A 17,672-nucleotide genomic window follows, 5' to 3' on the forward strand; every position below is an offset into this window, starting at 1 on the left:
CCAAAATAGCAATGCAAATCTTTTTAAGGGCTCTTTCACGCAACTGTATGCGTTTTTTATACGTTTTCGCGTCCACGTCGTATATTCGCATGAATGGACTATCTTCTGCAATCATAGCCAGAGTTAATTAGCATTTTCTTGTCCATTCACTTCTCTGTGTGCAACGGTTTTAGCGGAAAATTACGTCGCACTTGGAAAAAGCCTCGCTCTGCCAAAATCCTTGGGATGCCTTTCAATGCCTATATAGAGGCACCTGTAAGCTTTTTACAGCATTGGACGCTGCTAAAATGCTTCACCCTCCCTTTTTTTCCCAACTCCTGTAGGAGTCTATGGGAGCCGCCGCCGTCTATTGGCCAAAAGATAGTTCCAGAACTATCTTTTTGCCCACCATATATGCGTTGGCGTGTATTTGGGTCACGTATGTTTCATTTTTCATGGTTCAACGTTTTCACGTGCTGTATATTCGCTCGTGTGAACAGATGCATTGGAAAACAGTGGCACAGATGGTCTTGTATATCGGTCAGCTGTAAAAACACGCTGCTTATACGCTTGTGGGAAAGAGCCCTAAGGGAGGTATTGTTTCTGGCTTGAAAAGCAATTGCACTGAAATAGATGGCTGACGAGTCTCCATCCATTTTGGGATGGAAGAGCCTGGTTAATACTGTGTTACCATATGAAAAGGTTGTTTGTCCGCAGAGAGGCAGCTCTGCAAAGTTTCAAAAAATCTACGGGCTTTGGGTGGACGCCTTTCCATTAGTGCTACTACCACTTTATAGCCACAAAAAGCAAACAAATACTAATGCAGACTTGTTCATTGTTTATTCATTATCTGTAGATTGGAAAAGCTTCTACGGTTATTACAATGGTGTATGAGATACATGCAACGAACAACAGAAGTTGTAAATGACATGCAAAAACAAATCAGAACTATGTAATTGAGTTTATGGTCATAATACGTCAATGATATATGGAATGTACTTATACGCCAAACTTATTAAGCGATCAATAAAACAAAACAGGCCATATTTTTGGGCTGTGTACTGTCCGTATATTCCACAGACAGTATATGTCCACATAATAACCTATGAGGCTATTCAGATGAATGCTTTTTCACACAAATTGATGGTCCATGTGAAAAAATAGCTGCATGTCCTATTCTCATCTGTTTTCACAAACGAGAATAGGACATGTGATGTGCAGGGTCCATGGAGATCAGATAGACCATGGAGTCCGTCGGGACTTGCACCCAAGTTTCTTGGGCACAACACGCATATGGAAGTGTGAATCCGGCCTTAGGTGTTATAGTCTCCCAGGGAATATCAGGTATTGACCCACATAAACTCCAGACACCATAGAGTTGGTATTCTTACTTTCTGTTGACACTTTCACATCTATAGGCTATCATATATTAGTAACACAAAAACTACTAAGATATTACCAGGAACACCTGGTGATCATTAGCCCCTAAACCACCTTTTATAAAACATATCAAGTAATGCATATTAAAAGTTGGCAAAGTGAGTAGAATGGTGGGGCATTTTGCTGTCTCCACCATGGACACCAACATATATGTAAATTTGCCCTTGATTGTGTTTTTTTAAATTTTGCTGTAGAATAAAGGAGTTATTCACTTTCTGCTGTAGCTCTGCTAAGTAGGACCCCCTTTGTACAGAGGATCCGATATACGGTACTGTATATACTCATACATACTTTAGTTTCTGCTCAAGTAGAAGTATATATGCTGCTCTTTGCATTACTACAGTATAGTTTATTGATAATGCGGGGGGGGGGGGGGGGGTATCTTTTTACAGGGTTTGCCGTGTGGTTATATCAGTGATGTTTTCCCATTGAATAATGGGATAGCATATCGCTATCAATGATAGGGATCTGACTGTCGGGACCTCCACCTATCCTGAAAATGAAGCGGCCACAGTGAATGGGAATTACCTATATGTTTAATGCTGCGACTAGAGATGAGCGAACGTACTCGTTTCGAGTAATTACTCGATCGAGCACCGCGATTTTCGAGTACTTCAGTACTCGGGTGAAAGGATTCGGGGGGCGCCGGGGGGCGGGGGGAGGCGTGGCGGCGCGGGGGGTAGCAGCGGGGAACAGGGGGGAGCCCTCTCTCTCTCCCTCTCCCCCCACTCCCCGCTGCAACCCCCCATTAACCCACGGCGCCCCCCGAATCTTTTCGCCCGAGTACGGAAGTACTCGAAAATCGCGGTACTCGGGTGAAAAAGGGGCGTGGCCGAGCACGCTCGCTCATCTCTAGCTGCAACGTGTAGAACATTATGAGTAGCTGGAAATACTCCTTCATCCATTAGCACAGAATAGTGGAATATAATGCCTCAAGCTGTTACGAGCATTGAAGAAAACCATTAATAAGTCTTGAGGAAGTATGTTAAAACTGTCTTTTTAACCCAAAGTTGTTATGGTTTGCCATAGGTTTTATTTCTATAGTATATTCAAGTTTTCCAAATGGAGCAATTTTTTGAGACCACTTAGAGTTTCACTCTGACACAAACCTATCTGTGACTCTATTTTACCTAATTTTAGAATCCAGTAAAGGAAATGATATTGCTGTGCAGAAGTCAAAAGCTGTCTTTATTTTCCTCTCTCTTAGAAGTGTTAACCTCTGACTTGAGAAGATGAAAATAATAATTGGTCTTGTCTTCCTGCATATGATTAAAAGTAAGATTTTTTTTTTCCGTTTAATACTACATTTCTTAATGTTATGTACTTTATACTGCAGAAACTTTTATATGGGGTTTGTACTGTTTTTATGTTTTTCTAGCGTTTGAACTTGAAGAAATAGTGGATACCACTTTAATACTCAGAAGTACAATAACTTTGGACTGCAAGTATCCAGGCAATGAAACCGTCATTCAGATTCATTGGGCTAAGGTCAATGGATCATTAGAAGAAGTAATATGTACTATTCACAGGAGTTATGGAAACTACATTTCACCAAAGTACATGAGTAGACTGTCATACGTAGTTGGGAATTCATCATTGGATCTATCTATAACATTGAGAGAAACATCAAAAGTGGATATTGGGATCTATGTCTGTTACGTGACTGTGTTTCCAACTGGAACAATGAAAAAAGTAATAGCTGTGCAAGGAGGTAAGATTGTGTGTTTGTACTGCACTCTGCAATGAGGGATACGGGACTTTACTACTAAAGTTTCATTGATTTATTTCTTTTATGCTTTGTACATGGGACTTTTTATTTTGCATGTTAAAATGAGGATAATATAAGCAGGGGCTGGCTAACATATACATTTTCGACTAGGCGGTGAGTTATACCACACAGCAGATGCAATGTGACATCTTTCTTCAATTTGAGTTTAGAAATATATTTTAGTAGCGTTCATATGTATATTTTATATCTCAGGATTCTTTAATTAGTGATTATTATCTATATATCTTGCTTACGTTGCACAACAAGCATCCCATCTAGGGCTCAATTACACAGTCTTATTAGGCTTCCTTCACACACACACTTTATTTATTTAACTTTTTTTCCTTGCGTTTAACCCCTTAGTGACAAAGACTGTTTGCGCCTGAATGGCCAACTAATTTATCATTTTTTTTATCGTTCCATTCCAAGAGCAATTACTTTTTAATTTTTCCATCGTCATAGCCATATGAGGGCTTGTTTGCGGAATGTTATATTTTTTAATAGCGTCATTTTTGGGTACATATAATGTGTTGTATAACTTTTATTAATTTTTTTTAGGGAAATTAGGGGAAAAAAACAAATTCAGCCGTATGTTTTTTGAATTTCATCTTTACGGTGTTCCGTATGCAAAATAAATAATGTGGTAACATTATTTTTAGGGGTCAACACAATTCTGGCAACACCAAGTTTATACAGTTTTTTATGTTTTGCTATTTTTGTACACTAAGAACACTTTAAAAAAAGATTTGCTTTTGTGTCGCTGCATTCCAAGAGCCATAGCATTTTTATTTTTTCATCAACAGTGCTTTATGAGGACTTGTTTTTTGGAGGATGAACTCTAGTCTTCATTTATCCGGTATTTGGTAACATATAACATTTGATTGTTTTTTATTCAATTTCTTTTTCTAGAGTCAAGATTAACAAAATCAGTAATTCTGGCATGTGTTTTTTATTTTTACCGTGCAGAATAAATTATATGTTAAATAATTTCTGCAGGCCAGTATGATTATGTCAATAGCAAATTTATATACGTTGGATTTTTTTTGCAACTTTAAAAAAAAAATTGTATTGTTTGTTTATCACTGTAGGCAAAAACCCCTAATGTTTTTTGTTTCTTGTCAAATGGACAAATGAAAGCAGTTTTTTTTTGCGGGATGAGTTGTACTTTTTAATAGTATTATTTGTTTATCCACGCAATGTTTTTATCACTTTCTATTCCATCATTTGTAAAGCAAAATAGGCAAAGCTAGCTATTTTCACCATATTCTTTATTTTATTTTTTTCATGATGTGCACCTTTTTTATATATTTTTCTGACTATTTTTTTTTTGCCACCTATGTCCCCCATGATGTCATATAAGTCATCTGGGGGTCATTCACATTGTTTTTTTTTTTGTTTTTTTTTAATTTCAAACTTCTCCACTGTAGCCCAAGTTATGTGGGAAAACATCCCCCTGTAGTGATATCAGTCAGTAACAGAGCTGATCAGGGTTTGGACCCTGCAGCTCTGCTGTAACAGAGAGCATCTGGTGGTCACATGATCGCCCGGGTCGCACAGTGGAAGTAATACTTCCACTTTCACTCTTAAGTACACAGTGCTCATTGAGCACTATGTAGCTTGGAAAGGAGAAGACAAAAGTGGTTAAAAACCGCTTCTCCCTTCTCCTCTGGGTCCTCAGCTGTGTCTGACAGCTGAAGACCCAAACTGTTCATGCTTGATTGCAGGAGCAGAGGTTTTAATTCCATGCTGTCCTCCTGCTATCGGACAGAATCAAAGCCCAGGACCAAGTGCTGTATATTTACCGTGTTTGGTCCTTAAAACAGTGTTTCAATCTCAACCAAATATGTCCAAGATAGGAACACTGCTCTTTACAAGATGTTCCCTGTGTGGAGATTATATGCAACCTATATTAGGGTTCCTCTATGTGGAATCCTGCAGCAGAATCTGGCGCTGGGAGCAGCAGCGTCCGCACATATCTTGTCACTTTTGTTTTAATCTGTGCTGCTGATGTTCTGCACGGTGAGCTGTCTGACGTGCAGTACAGATGTTTTTTTTAAACTCCTGCTTCTCCAACGTCATCGCCCAGCGATCACACAAAATCCATGACCTTTTCACAATGTAATTGCAGAAGGGCCGTGGATCGGACACCTTCCATTGACTTTAATGGCAGCTGTCCACACGGAATCTGAAGAAAAATGGAGCATGCTGAGATTTTTCCTCCACTCGCGGAAACCGCAATTGGTTTCCGCAAGTGTGCAGGAAGAATCGATTTCCCATAGCATGCTATGGGTGGCATTTGCTGCAGATCTGCATTGTGGACGCTCACCATTAATTCCACAGCAAATATCCGCTTGTGAGCAGTAGACCTAGACCAGAGATGGTTGTAATCGATCATAGCTTCTTAAATCTGTACACAATGAGCTCTCCCTAGTGGTAACAGTTCTATCAGTATTAGAAGGAGTCTGTCAGCCAAGGTTATGGACTCATAGAAGTTGACAGTTTAAATCCCGCAATGTGCGTCTTATACTCACCCACCCTGCTGTCCCCTCATTGTGCGCTGTCAAAGTCCCCGCTGAATGCACCTAGCGAACTACTTGTCTATACATAGGATGATAGGGCTACATAGTGTGTGCACAGGTAGTCCACTGGGTGCATTCAGTGGGGACTTTGACAACTACAGTATAGCTATCCTTTACCATATGAAAATAATATTACTTTTCCATCATGTTTGTATCACTGACAAAGTTGTAAAAGCCAAATAATCCTTTTTATGCAAAAAACAAAATGTGATAGACAGAATCTATACAAATTTGCAAGTGCTTGACTGCTGTGTCTGCAATGCAAAAGCAAACTAACAGAAAACTACAGCAGCACCCTGCAAGTGCTAAGCTATATGCAAATGTCATATTTAAGCTGCCTGCTCTGTGGACAGCAGGATATAGCTAGAAAATATATTGGCAAAGGCACAAGAATAAAGGCAATAAAGTAGTTTGCTGTGGTAGGAGGGATCACGCAATTTTATGAAAACATGTGCTAAGAAATTCAAATTTATGAGTAGAATAAATAGCACTACTTATAAATAAAATAAAAAATAAATAAAACACTTAAATTTAACCCCTTCATGACATGGCCTATTTTAGGCTTAAAGGGGTTGTCCCGCGCCGAAACGGGTTTTTTTTTTTTTCAACCCCCCCCCCGTTCGGCGCGAGACAACCCCGATGCAGGGAGGTAAAGAAAGCTCACCGGAGCGCTTACCTTAATCCCCGCGCTCCGGTGACTTCTCTACTCACCGCTGAAGATGGCCTCTTCCTCCGTGGACCGCAGCTCTTCTGTGCGGTCCATTGCCGATTCCAGCCTCCTGATTGGCTGGAATCGGCACGTGACGGGGCGGAGCTACACGGAGCTACACGGAGCCCCATAGAAGACTGCAGAAGACCCGGACTGCGCAAGCGCGGCTAATTTGGCCATCGGAGGGCGAAAATTAGTCGGCACCATGGAGACGAGGACGCCAGCAACGGAGCAGGTAAGTATAAAACTTTTTATAACTTCTGCATGGCTCATAATTAATGCACAATGTACATTACAAAGTGCATTATTATGGCCATGCAGAAGTGTATAGACCCACTTGCTGCCTCGGGACAACCCCTTTAAGGACGCAGCAATTTTTGGCGGATGTTCTTCTCCGTTTATCAAAAGCCATAACTTTGTTATTTTTCCGTCGACGCGGCCGTGTAAGGGCTTGTTTTTTGCGTGGCGAACTGTAGTTTTTATCAGCATCATTTTTGAGTACATTAACTATATTGTAAAACTTATTTTTTTTTTTTTTTATGATAACAGGGAGAGAAAACGCATCAATTCTGTCATAGATTTTTTTTTTTTTTTACAGCGTTAATCATGCAGCATAAATGAGACATTCCAATTTTTCTGCAGACCGGTACGGTTACAACGATACCAAAATTCTTACATTTTTTTTAGGTTTTTCCACTTTTCTGCAATAAAAACCCATTTTTTGGAAATCTTTTTTTTTCTAAATCGTTGCATTCAAAGTCCTGTAACTTTTTTATTTTTTGATGTACGGAGCTCTGTGAGGGCTTATTTTTTGTGAGACGCGCTGTAGTTTTTACTGGTAGCATTTCGGGGTACATATGGCTTTTTTGATAACTTTTATTGTGTTTTTAGTGAGGCAAAATGTTAAAAATTAGCATTTTGACTCAGTTTTTTAGCGTTTTTTTTGCGTCTTTTCCCGTGCACAGTCAAAATCATGTGCATCTTATTGTACGCATTGTTACGGATGCGACAATACCAAATATGTGGGGTTTTATTTTTTTACCTTTCTTTATGCTAATTTGAGAAAGAGCATAAAAAAATGGGTTTTTTTACTCTTTTTTTTACATTTTTTTAATTCATTTTTTTAATCTTTTTTTTTTTTTTTTAAACATTTTTGTCCCCCTGGGGGACTTTGACCACTGCCCTGATGATCGCTTTCATAAGGCAGGGCAGAGCTACTGCTCTGCCATGCCTTATCGCTTATACAGCGATCTCAGGCACTGGTAACACAGGACGCCAGTGTCTGGCATCCTGTTACCATGGCGACAGGCCAGGCTCTCGCGATAACATTGCGAGAGCCGGCCGGAGACACAGAGGGAGTGCGCTCCCTCTGTGAACTCTTTCCCTGCCGCGATCTACTTAGATTGCAGCAGGGAAGGGGTTAACAGCGGGGGGCGCATCTCTGATGCCCCCTGCTGTGACTGACAGCCGGCTCCCGCTGTGGGATAGCGCGGGATCATATGTGATCCCGCGCTATCCCCAGGACGTAAGTTTACGCCCTGTTGCGGGAAGTACCCCGCTGCCAGGACGTAAACTTACGCCCTGCAGCGGGAATGGGTTAAAGGGGTTTTCCAGAGAGAATACTACTGATGGCTTTTCCTTAGGATAGGTCATCAATAATTGATTGGCTGCGGTCTGTTGCTCGGTACTCCGACTTATCAGCTGAGTGGGCACATGCTGTTACTGCCGCAAATACACAGAGGTCGAAGTTGAAGCAGCGGAAGTCTCCTTGACGACCTCTGTGTAGTGTCCGGCGCTTATAACTACCACTCTCATTGAAATCAACGTGGGCCGTGCCTACAGTTACAAGCATCGGCCACTACAGAGGTCGGAGTGGACAATTCCACTGCTTCAGCTCCGACCTTTGTTTATTTACGGCGCTAACAGCATGTGCCTGCTCAGCTGATCGGTTGGGGTCCCGAGTAACGGACCCTGGCCGATCAACTATTGATGACCTATCCTGAGGATAGTTCATCAATAGTATTCTCCCTGGAAAAACCCCTTTAAGTTATACAGAGATATCTGCCAATCAACATATGGAGGAGACAAGAGGGCGGGTGTGTGCATATACGAATATGCATGAGCTTCATTGGACACATGTCCAGTTTAGCCCTTGCAAAGTTTCTAAAGTAAGATTTGCAAAACCACTAAACTGATCAATATTAGGCCGCTTTCACACGGGCCACAAAATTGTGCGATTTTGTACAGATGCGACAGCGCTACAAAACGCATGCATGTGAAGCCCATGGTTTCAAATGGGTTCTTTCACATGAGTGATGTTTTGTAGCGGCACATGTTACTTTGTTGCGACACAAAATTGTGATATCGCAGCCAAGAAACGCGCGTATGAAAGAGGCCTAAGTGACAGGCCACTGAAATTTAGCATGTCTGTCACTATACTGTGCTGCCTGCAGCCTGACAAGTTCCCGTTAACTTCTATAACTGCTACGCACATTTGGCGCACATTTTCATCAAGTCATGTGAACCCTCCTTTCACAACAAATTACTAAGTATCACTGCCTTTATTTTTGTGCATTTTCCTGATATTTTTACAGCATTTTTTTTATAACAAGAGGAAATAATAGTATTTTTGTGAAAATGATCAGAACGACTATGAAGCTTTATTTTAGGCTCTTTCTTCACAACAGCTTAAGAACTGTAATATATGGCATTAGCTCTACATCATGTCACAGTAGAAAGTCATACATTTACAGGAGCAATTGTTCTTTTTTCCTAATGCAAAATACAGTTTAAGATAAAGTAGTTTGAACAGAATAATTGGATACAAATCTACAAAGAAATTGAATTTGTAAGGAAAAGCATCAAGAATGATTTAGGAGGTGAGGTGTAAATTACATATGTTGTAGAATTTCATAAACAAAAGGGATTTTTTAATTATAAAAATAAATACATTTCTATGTTAATTTTTCTGAGGCTCTAGCATCAGTTAATAAATGAATTTCCGTGTCAATTGATAAATTCTTTTCATTTCTGAATTATTACATGTAATTTCCCAGAAAGATGGATATTTTTTATTATTCCATTTATTAGTTTACTTGCACAGTAAACTTAAAGGGGTTGTATAAAGATTTTAATAAAATCTGAGTTTTTATTGTTTCTCTGAAACAGTGTCACATTTATGCAGGGGCTGGATGTGGTATTGCAGCTCAGCTGAATAAACATAGGCTTTCATAGAATTATAGAATGGTAGAGTTGGAAGGCACCTCCAGGGTCATTGGGTCCAACCCCCTGCTCAGTGCAGGATTCACTAAATTCCCCCAGACAGATATTTGTCCAGCCTTTGTTTGAACATTTCCATTGAAGGATAACTCACCACCTCCCGTGGTAACCTGTTCCACGCATTGATCACCCTTATTGTCAGTTATTTTTAATATCTGATATGTGTTTCCTCCCTTTCAGTTTCATTCCATTGCTTCTAGTCTTTCCTTGTACAAATGAGAATAGGGCTGATCCCTCTGCACTGTGACAGCCCTTCAGATATTTGTAGACAGCTATTAAGTCTTCTCTCAGCCTTCTTTTTTGCAAGCTAAACATTCCCAGATCCTTTAACCGTTCCTCATAGGACATGATTTGCAGACCACTCACCGTCTTGGTAACTCTTCTCTGAACTTGCTCCAGTTTGTCAATGTCTTTTTTTAAAGTGGAGTGCCCAGAACTGGACACAGTATTACAGATGAGGTCTGACTAAGGAAGAGTAGAGGAAGTCTACATCACCTCTCGTGATCTAGACTCTATGCTTCTCTTAATACATCCCAGAATTGTGCTTGCCTTTTTGGCTGCTGCATCACATTGTTGACTCATGTTCAGTCTATCATCTATTAGTATACCCAAGTCTTTTTCACAAGTGCTGCTGCTTAGCACAATTCCTCCCATTCTGTATATGCTATTTAAATTTTTTTTGCCCAGATGTAGGACTTTGGATTTCTCCTTGTTAAATACCATTTTGCTAGTCACCGCCCACTGGTCAAGCTCTTCTGGTTCTTTTTGAATACTCTCTCTCTCTTCTCTAGTGTTAGTCATCCCTCATAGCTTTGTGTCGTTGGCTAATTTGATCAGTTTCCCCCTAATTCCCTCCTCCAGATAATTTATAAAAATGTTGAACAACACTGGGCCTAGGACAAAGCCTTGTGGTATCCCACTTGATACATTCTTCCACTTGAATGTGCACCCATTTCTGACCGCTCTTTGACTACAATCACTCAGCCAGTTGTGAGTCCACCTAACAGTTGCTTTGACAAAAATGGTCCCATTTCTTAATCTCCTATACTCCCTTTACTTCTAGGCATCATTAACTGTAATAATTTTCCAATTTGTCCACTTAGCAAGGTGCCACATTGATCAAAATTCTGGTCCCATACTATGTGGCAATTTAATATACTAAAAGTAGTAAGCCATCTCTATAAGTAAAGGTTATTTATATCCAATATTCTCCCAAAGTAAGGATCTGAAAAAATATATTTATTACAAAAAGCCTAACTTACTTTTACTATCGTCTAACTTTTGGTCCTGGTGGATTTATGGCTGAAATTTTAGACTCTGCTAATCCAGCCATGGGAATCCAATGAAAAAACATATAAAATGGGGAATATGTTCTTTCTGACATGAAAGTTGGAAGCCTGTGGGTCATGAATACCACTTGTCAAAAGCATTCATTAAATATATACATAATGAACTTTTCATGACATTTATGTTTAACAGATGGCATAATAGCCAAAAAGTCATGGATGCCACTGTCGAGCATCCATCACAGCCTTTGTTTGATTTTTGGCATTGCTTTTGAGATGGATCTACATCCAATTATGTTAATGCAGATTATACCATCTGAAATTACCTTTAGCCTATGTTCACACAGGTAAAATCTACATCTCAAAAATACTTTCTGTTGCCAATTTGCACTGGAAGTTGCCATGGATATGCATACAGATTAGCCCAATTCAATGCGGATAGCTCAATGTAAATTCTGCGTCAAAAAGTGGCATGTCATTTTTTTTCCCCACAATGCAGATCCAAGCATGGGAAAATTCATGCTGTGCGGATTACAGCGTGGATTCCCATTTATATGAATAGGAGGTGGAATTGACACAATAGACACAAATTTGACATTAAATGTGTACATATTTCTTTCAGATTTCACATAAATTTCTTCACAGTAGTGATGAGAGAACCTTCTACCTGGTTTGGCCGGTTTGCTGAATTTTGGTAAAAAGTTCAGTTCAGTCCAAATTAGTTAAAATGTAACTGGAAGTTCACCAATACCCTTAAAAGAAGAATAGGGGGAGGAATAATTTGAATAGGTTCAGCTGAGATAAACTGCCTGAGGTTCGGGGTTCACAGTGAACCAAGTGTTTACCAAAGTTCAACCCGAAACAGGGTTCTATTGTCTCTGTTCCCTCAACATCACTTTACAGATTCCACAGAGTAAACTTGGCATTAGGGTGAAACAACAGCATAATTTATGTCTTGCAAATGTTATGTTTTACTGTGGGTTTTCCCCATTGACTTCAATGAGAAACAAATGTGTTATAAAACAATATGTAAAACGTCCACCACTATCACTTAATGTGAACATACATTATTATCCAAATAAACACTGACACACAGTCTAGCATATCATCAGTTAATAGACCAGCCAGATGTTAGGGCTGGCCAGGGCAGATGGACAGGGATTCCCTATGTCAACCGTCTCCCGTGTCCCTACCTACTTGCCCCCCTGGGCTAAGCCCCAGGGCGGCAACTGGGCGACGGTCCCTGCACTGCACTAGTGTCAGGGACCCAAAAAAGGAGGGACTGGGAAACCAACAGGTGGGAACCGTGTGCCGACGAGGAAAGGGAGGCACAAACCCCAGAATAGTCAGGAAGCAAGCCGGGTCAAAACCAAAAGATCTTGAGCGAGGTCCAGGAGGGTAAAGCAAAAGCACGGTTAAAAAACAAACAGAGGTCTAAGCACAAAAGTCAGGTCACAGAATGCCGGTGTAGTCAGGACTGAGTCAAAACAAACACTGGCACAGAGGTCTGGGCCAGCAGGGTTTATATGCAGACCTACCCCACCCAGAGTGGCAGGAATAAGTCATCTGATGACTGGAGGGAGTCATAAAAGCATCTCCCCCTTAAAGGCGCACACTCACCCGAGCCCCGCGCAGCTGACCAGTGGACCGGCGTGCCGTGACCAACCGCGAGAGGGGGGAATCCCGGACAGAGCTGCCAGCCCGGGCCCCAGCCATGCCAGGCGGAGTAGCCCGCACATACCGGACACCAGCGCCCCCAGTGATAACCATCCTTCTATCTCCAGATTAATCATACTACCTATAGTATGCCTGGAGCAGAATTCTCTATAGTACCTTCATTTGGTGAGGGTATAATTCATATGTTATTAACACCAGCTTAGAAATAAGGATTCTTTTTAGTGCTGGTTTCAGAACCTTTTTAATTTTATCAGTGAGTCATTTAAAGTTTACTTGAAACAATTGCAAGATTAAATATAATTTCTTGTAACTTTTGGCAAAAATGTAACATTTAAGATGATGTTTAGCCTTCTCTATTGTACCGTTTTGTGATCATTATATTTGATCTTCTCTAGTTAATTCCGAGGGGCCAGTAATTGCAAGAGATCCAAAACTTCACTGACATAATTAGGATAGTTTCAGTGTTGCAGAGAAGAAAGTTGAATGACGAGTAAAAAGGGTAAATGTCAAAAATGCGGACAAGATGAATCTGCTGTCTTTCATTGCTATAAAGCAAACAAGACTTGGTGAACTTCTAGTTGACCCATAAAACCATCAGAAGAAAGTATAAATCCTGACTTAAAATACAAGCTTTGCATAATAACTTCTGGCTTCGCTATTAAGAAATATGATGGATTTATGCTGATTGACATTTTCAGAACTTTTCAGCCATTGTGTCTTGTTTTCTTGTATGGTATATAGAGATTACATTGACAAAATAAGAGCAGCGGAGGCTTAGCATATTTTTTATGTATCTTTATTTATATTTCATGAAGGCAAAAAAATTCAGTGTTTAAAAAAGCTCAAATAAATCTAAAAGTACTAAATTCATTATTTACCTTTGCATGCCTAGATTGGCATTGAATTCTTTAAAAATGGTGGATTACATTTGTTGACATCCATTTTTAGGTAAAATCAAACTGTTAGAACAAGTATTCCAATAGAACAGTCAATCTACAACTTAATCTATCATACGAGTAAGATCTCCTTCTCTCCTCAAATACAACAAGCATTCTTAAAGAGATATACACATTGTGAGTTATACTATGGGTTTTTGTATGAAGCAGCAAGGACTGAACTTAATAAAGGTTAAAACTTAATGACAAAAAGTAGCAATGCTTATAAAGAGTATAAAAAAATATAAAAAGGGATAGAAACATACTGTGTATACAAAACAGTTAAAAAATTAAAAGGAATTAAAAATAGGGTACCAATTCTTATTGATTAGATTGGGTAAGAAGTCTGGACACTAGGAGAGGAGCTGTGGGTTGGGCTGATTCTGTAACTCTTACAATCTCCTGGAATTCGGACAAGGGGGTTCGGCATTTCTGAGGTCTTAAGTGCTTCACCAGCCACACCTTTTACCTCCCACTTATGATATCATAGGGAGGCAGGCTGATTAGATGCAAGACTCTTCAGAAAGAATATACAGTCCAATTTTTTTTGATCATGTCTCCCCAGAAAAGACTCCTAGAGATAGTTTGGCTGCAGTATTTCATAACATGATTTTATCTACCCATAGACACCAAGCATGTCATAGGAGAGATTATTAGTTCAGAAGATGTCTATTTCAGCCTGTGCTGAAGGCTGTGCAAATATGGTAGTGGATGCGTTGGATACTGCTAGAGATGAGTAATGTGCTTTATCCGAGTATCGCTGTACTCGTCTTGAAAGATTCGGGGAGCGCCGCAGAGCGGGGAGCTGCAGGGGAGAGCCGGGAGGAACGGAGGGGAGATCTTTCTCTCCTTCTCTCCCGCCCGCTCTCCCCTGCTCCCCGCCGCAACTCACCTGTCAGCAGAGGCGCTCCCCGAATCTTTAGCCCCGAGCACAGCGATACTCGGATAAAGCACATTACTCGGACGAGTAGTGCTTATCCGAGTACGTTCGCTCATCTCTAGATACTGCATCATTCCCGATCCTGGAGATATGGTTATTTTCAGACTATACCCTACAAATGAACCATAATCTGAGTTATTAATCTCCCATTTCTTCTAAAACAGTTCTTATCTCCTGGGGTAGTTTATAGACATAGAGTCTGGGGGGGTGATTTGCCTGATTGGCTAAAACAATGAAAGGCCACAGGCAGAGTACATGTAGGCAGAGATACCTTCTTTATGAGCATAAGAGGGATAATTGGACCAAAGTCCTATTCAGGACATCGATAGGAAACCAATAAACATTAACTAACCTGTTTGGATAGGATATATGAATGCATTATATCATACTGCCATAACAGACAAGATGTGCGAGTACAAGAATAGCATACTTCCATAACACCACATATTGGCACTTGTCTAGCTTTTCCTATGCTTTATTTACCTCCTCCCCTCCCCCCTGTCTGTAAGAGAAAGTGTCTTGCTGCAGAAGTGCTACTCCTGACCTGACATTTCCTTCACTCGCCAAGTGGGCAAACTTTTTGGGATATGCTAGATCACAACTAGCCTCCCTGATACTCTTCCCTCTACCCACCTTCTGACTATCACCCAGCTAGCTGCCTCATTTTTCTTCTGCCATCTTGCCCCGCAGTGGGTGCCTTTCGACTCAGGAGACTGCTTTCCAAGTCATTAATAGATGTCAATTGTGCAAGTTGCTCATTTAGATGCAGGATCTGGGCTTCACACGTTCTATATGCACAGATTTTGTACAGCAATATGCATCGTCAAGCAGCTGTTCAAGAAATGTCTGCATTGCACAAGACACACAGGATTCACTCCATGAATTTCAAGTCACTCAGTTTCAAGTCACAAACTTAAAATAAAATGCACAATAGAACAAAACATACCCATAAACTCCCCCACTCACTTTTCAAGTGTAACGAAAGGATCCTTAGTGACTGACGTGAAAACAAGCTCTTCTAACATGTTTGCTTTACTAAATACTTGCATTTCTCAATAAACAATTCTGGAGCATCTTTTCGTAGAAGTCTAAATTATGTTGTTCCCTTGTTATTTCTTCAAAAAACGTAGGGAAAAATTCACACCAGGGTGTTGACAGTTGGAGGGGCGTCTCTTCAAAGTCTAAACTGTCCAATTGGTGTTGACAATACTAAAAGGGTAATACTAATGGCCACTTATATCATGGGGAATGCTTGCAATTTATAAATCAGAGATATTGGAAGTGATCACTGATCCTCTTAGCACTGATAGATGTATGTAAGCTTATGCACTTTGCAAAGGGAAAGTACATATCGTCATTACATGTTTAATGAGAAATCATTTAGTGGCACTGACATGGAAAAGGATTTGTTGACTGTCCACTAAAATTCCTATCTGTAGCAACCAACAACAGGCAGCCAAGGCAAATGAAATCATGGAGTACATCAAAAGAGGCAAATATACACAGGGCAAGAGCATTGCATAGTTCTACCACTTTACAAATCACATGCAATATTGTGTACAGTTTGGGGAAAGTCAGGAAAGTCTTTGTAGAGCAGGTTCAATGGTGGGCAATCAAGGTAATATATGGATTAGGGGGATAACAGTAATGAGATATATATATATATATATATATATATATATATATATGTATATATATTTATTGTTTAGTTTAGAAAAAATATGGTTTGTGTAATATAATAATTATAGTACTGTGTAAAAGTTTTAGGCAAATATGGAAAAAGTGCTGCAAAGTAAGAATTTTTCAAAAATTAAAGGCATCTGATTGACTCCAAATTAATCCTGCTGCAGGAAAATGACCCGAAACATAAAGGCAATGTCACTGAGAACTAACTTCAGTGTAAAAAAGAATAGGGCATCTTTGAAGTGATGATATGGCCCCCATGGACCCCTGATCTCAACATCATCTAGTCAGTCTAAGATTACATGAAGAGACAGAAGGATTTCCCCAAGCCAAATCCACAGAAGATCTGTGGTTAGTTCTCCAAAAGGTTTGGAACAACCTCCTTGCTTCAAATACTGTGTGCAAGTGTAACTAGAAGACTTGATGGTGCTTGAAGGCAAAGGGTGATCACACTAAATATTTTTGAAAGCATTCTTACTTTTTAGAACTTTTTCCACACCTGCCTAAAGCTTTTACACAGTATTGTATGTGTAAATATATCAATGGCCAATTTAATAACAATCTTTATATAGCGGGAACATATTCTTCAGCACTTTACGAATGAGAGGGAACATGACCAAACAAAACATGATATTACCCACATTGAATTATTGCATACATTACTTAAATTAAACCCCTAGAGGGAAACAGGGGTGACATAAGTGGTGCAAGTGCTTGTTCTGTACAATGGTCCAGCTTCACTAAGTAGGATAATATACATAAAGCTGTATGAGTCAGTCACCAGACGGTATCTGTGTATATACAGATATGAAGTGCATAGGGCGAGGGACACAGTGGGGGTTGGGATCCAAGGAAGAATGTAGAAAAGGCATAATGGAGAAGAGTTAGATTAGGAAATGGGGTAGACCCTTATAAGGAGGTATGTGGATTTTGCGGATTAACTTTATTAACCTGGATGCTCTTTTCCATAAGTTATTTATATCCAAGACTATTACTATAACAAGAGGGCATCCTCTACAACTAAAGAAAAGAAAGTTTCTATCAAAACATAGAAAGGGGTTCTTTACTGTAAGAGCAGTGAGACTATGGAACTCTCTGCCTGAAGATGTGTCGATGGTGCAATATGAGACACCAACAAGAGAAAAGTGTGTCTTTAAAAAAAAAAAAAGAAAAGAAAACAGCCATGTCTTTTAGAGATGAGCGAGCACCAAAATGCTCGGGTGCTCGTTACTCGGGACGAAATTTTCGCGATGCTCGAGGGTTCATTTCGAATAACGAACCCCATTGAAGTCAATGGGCGACCCGAGCATTTTTGTATATCGCCGATGCTCGCTAAGGTTTTCATTTGTGAAAATCGGGGCAATTCAAGAAAGTGATGAAACCGACACAGCAACGGA

General features: G+C 40.0%; 1 protein-coding gene across 1 annotated transcript in view; it reads left to right on the forward strand.

The window, feature by feature from the left end:
- The first annotated feature begins 2,651 nt into the window (after window positions 1-2,651).
- CD226 (CD226 molecule) overlaps window positions 2,652-17,672 on the forward strand; it is a 61,807-nt gene continuing 46,786 nt past the window's right edge. The window contains exons 1-2 of the mRNA XM_066578960.1: window positions 2,652-2,694; window positions 2,798-3,130. Of these exons, the coding sequence (XP_066435057.1) occupies window positions 2,652-2,694; window positions 2,798-3,130 (376 nt within the window). The remainder of the gene's footprint in view (window positions 2,695-2,797; window positions 3,131-17,672) is intronic.

The sequence above is a fragment of the Eleutherodactylus coqui genome, chromosome 9, assembly GCF_035609145.1.
Source record: "Eleutherodactylus coqui strain aEleCoq1 chromosome 9, aEleCoq1.hap1, whole genome shotgun sequence".
NCBI classification, from domain to species: Eukaryota; Metazoa; Chordata; class Amphibia; order Anura; family Eleutherodactylidae; genus Eleutherodactylus; species Eleutherodactylus coqui.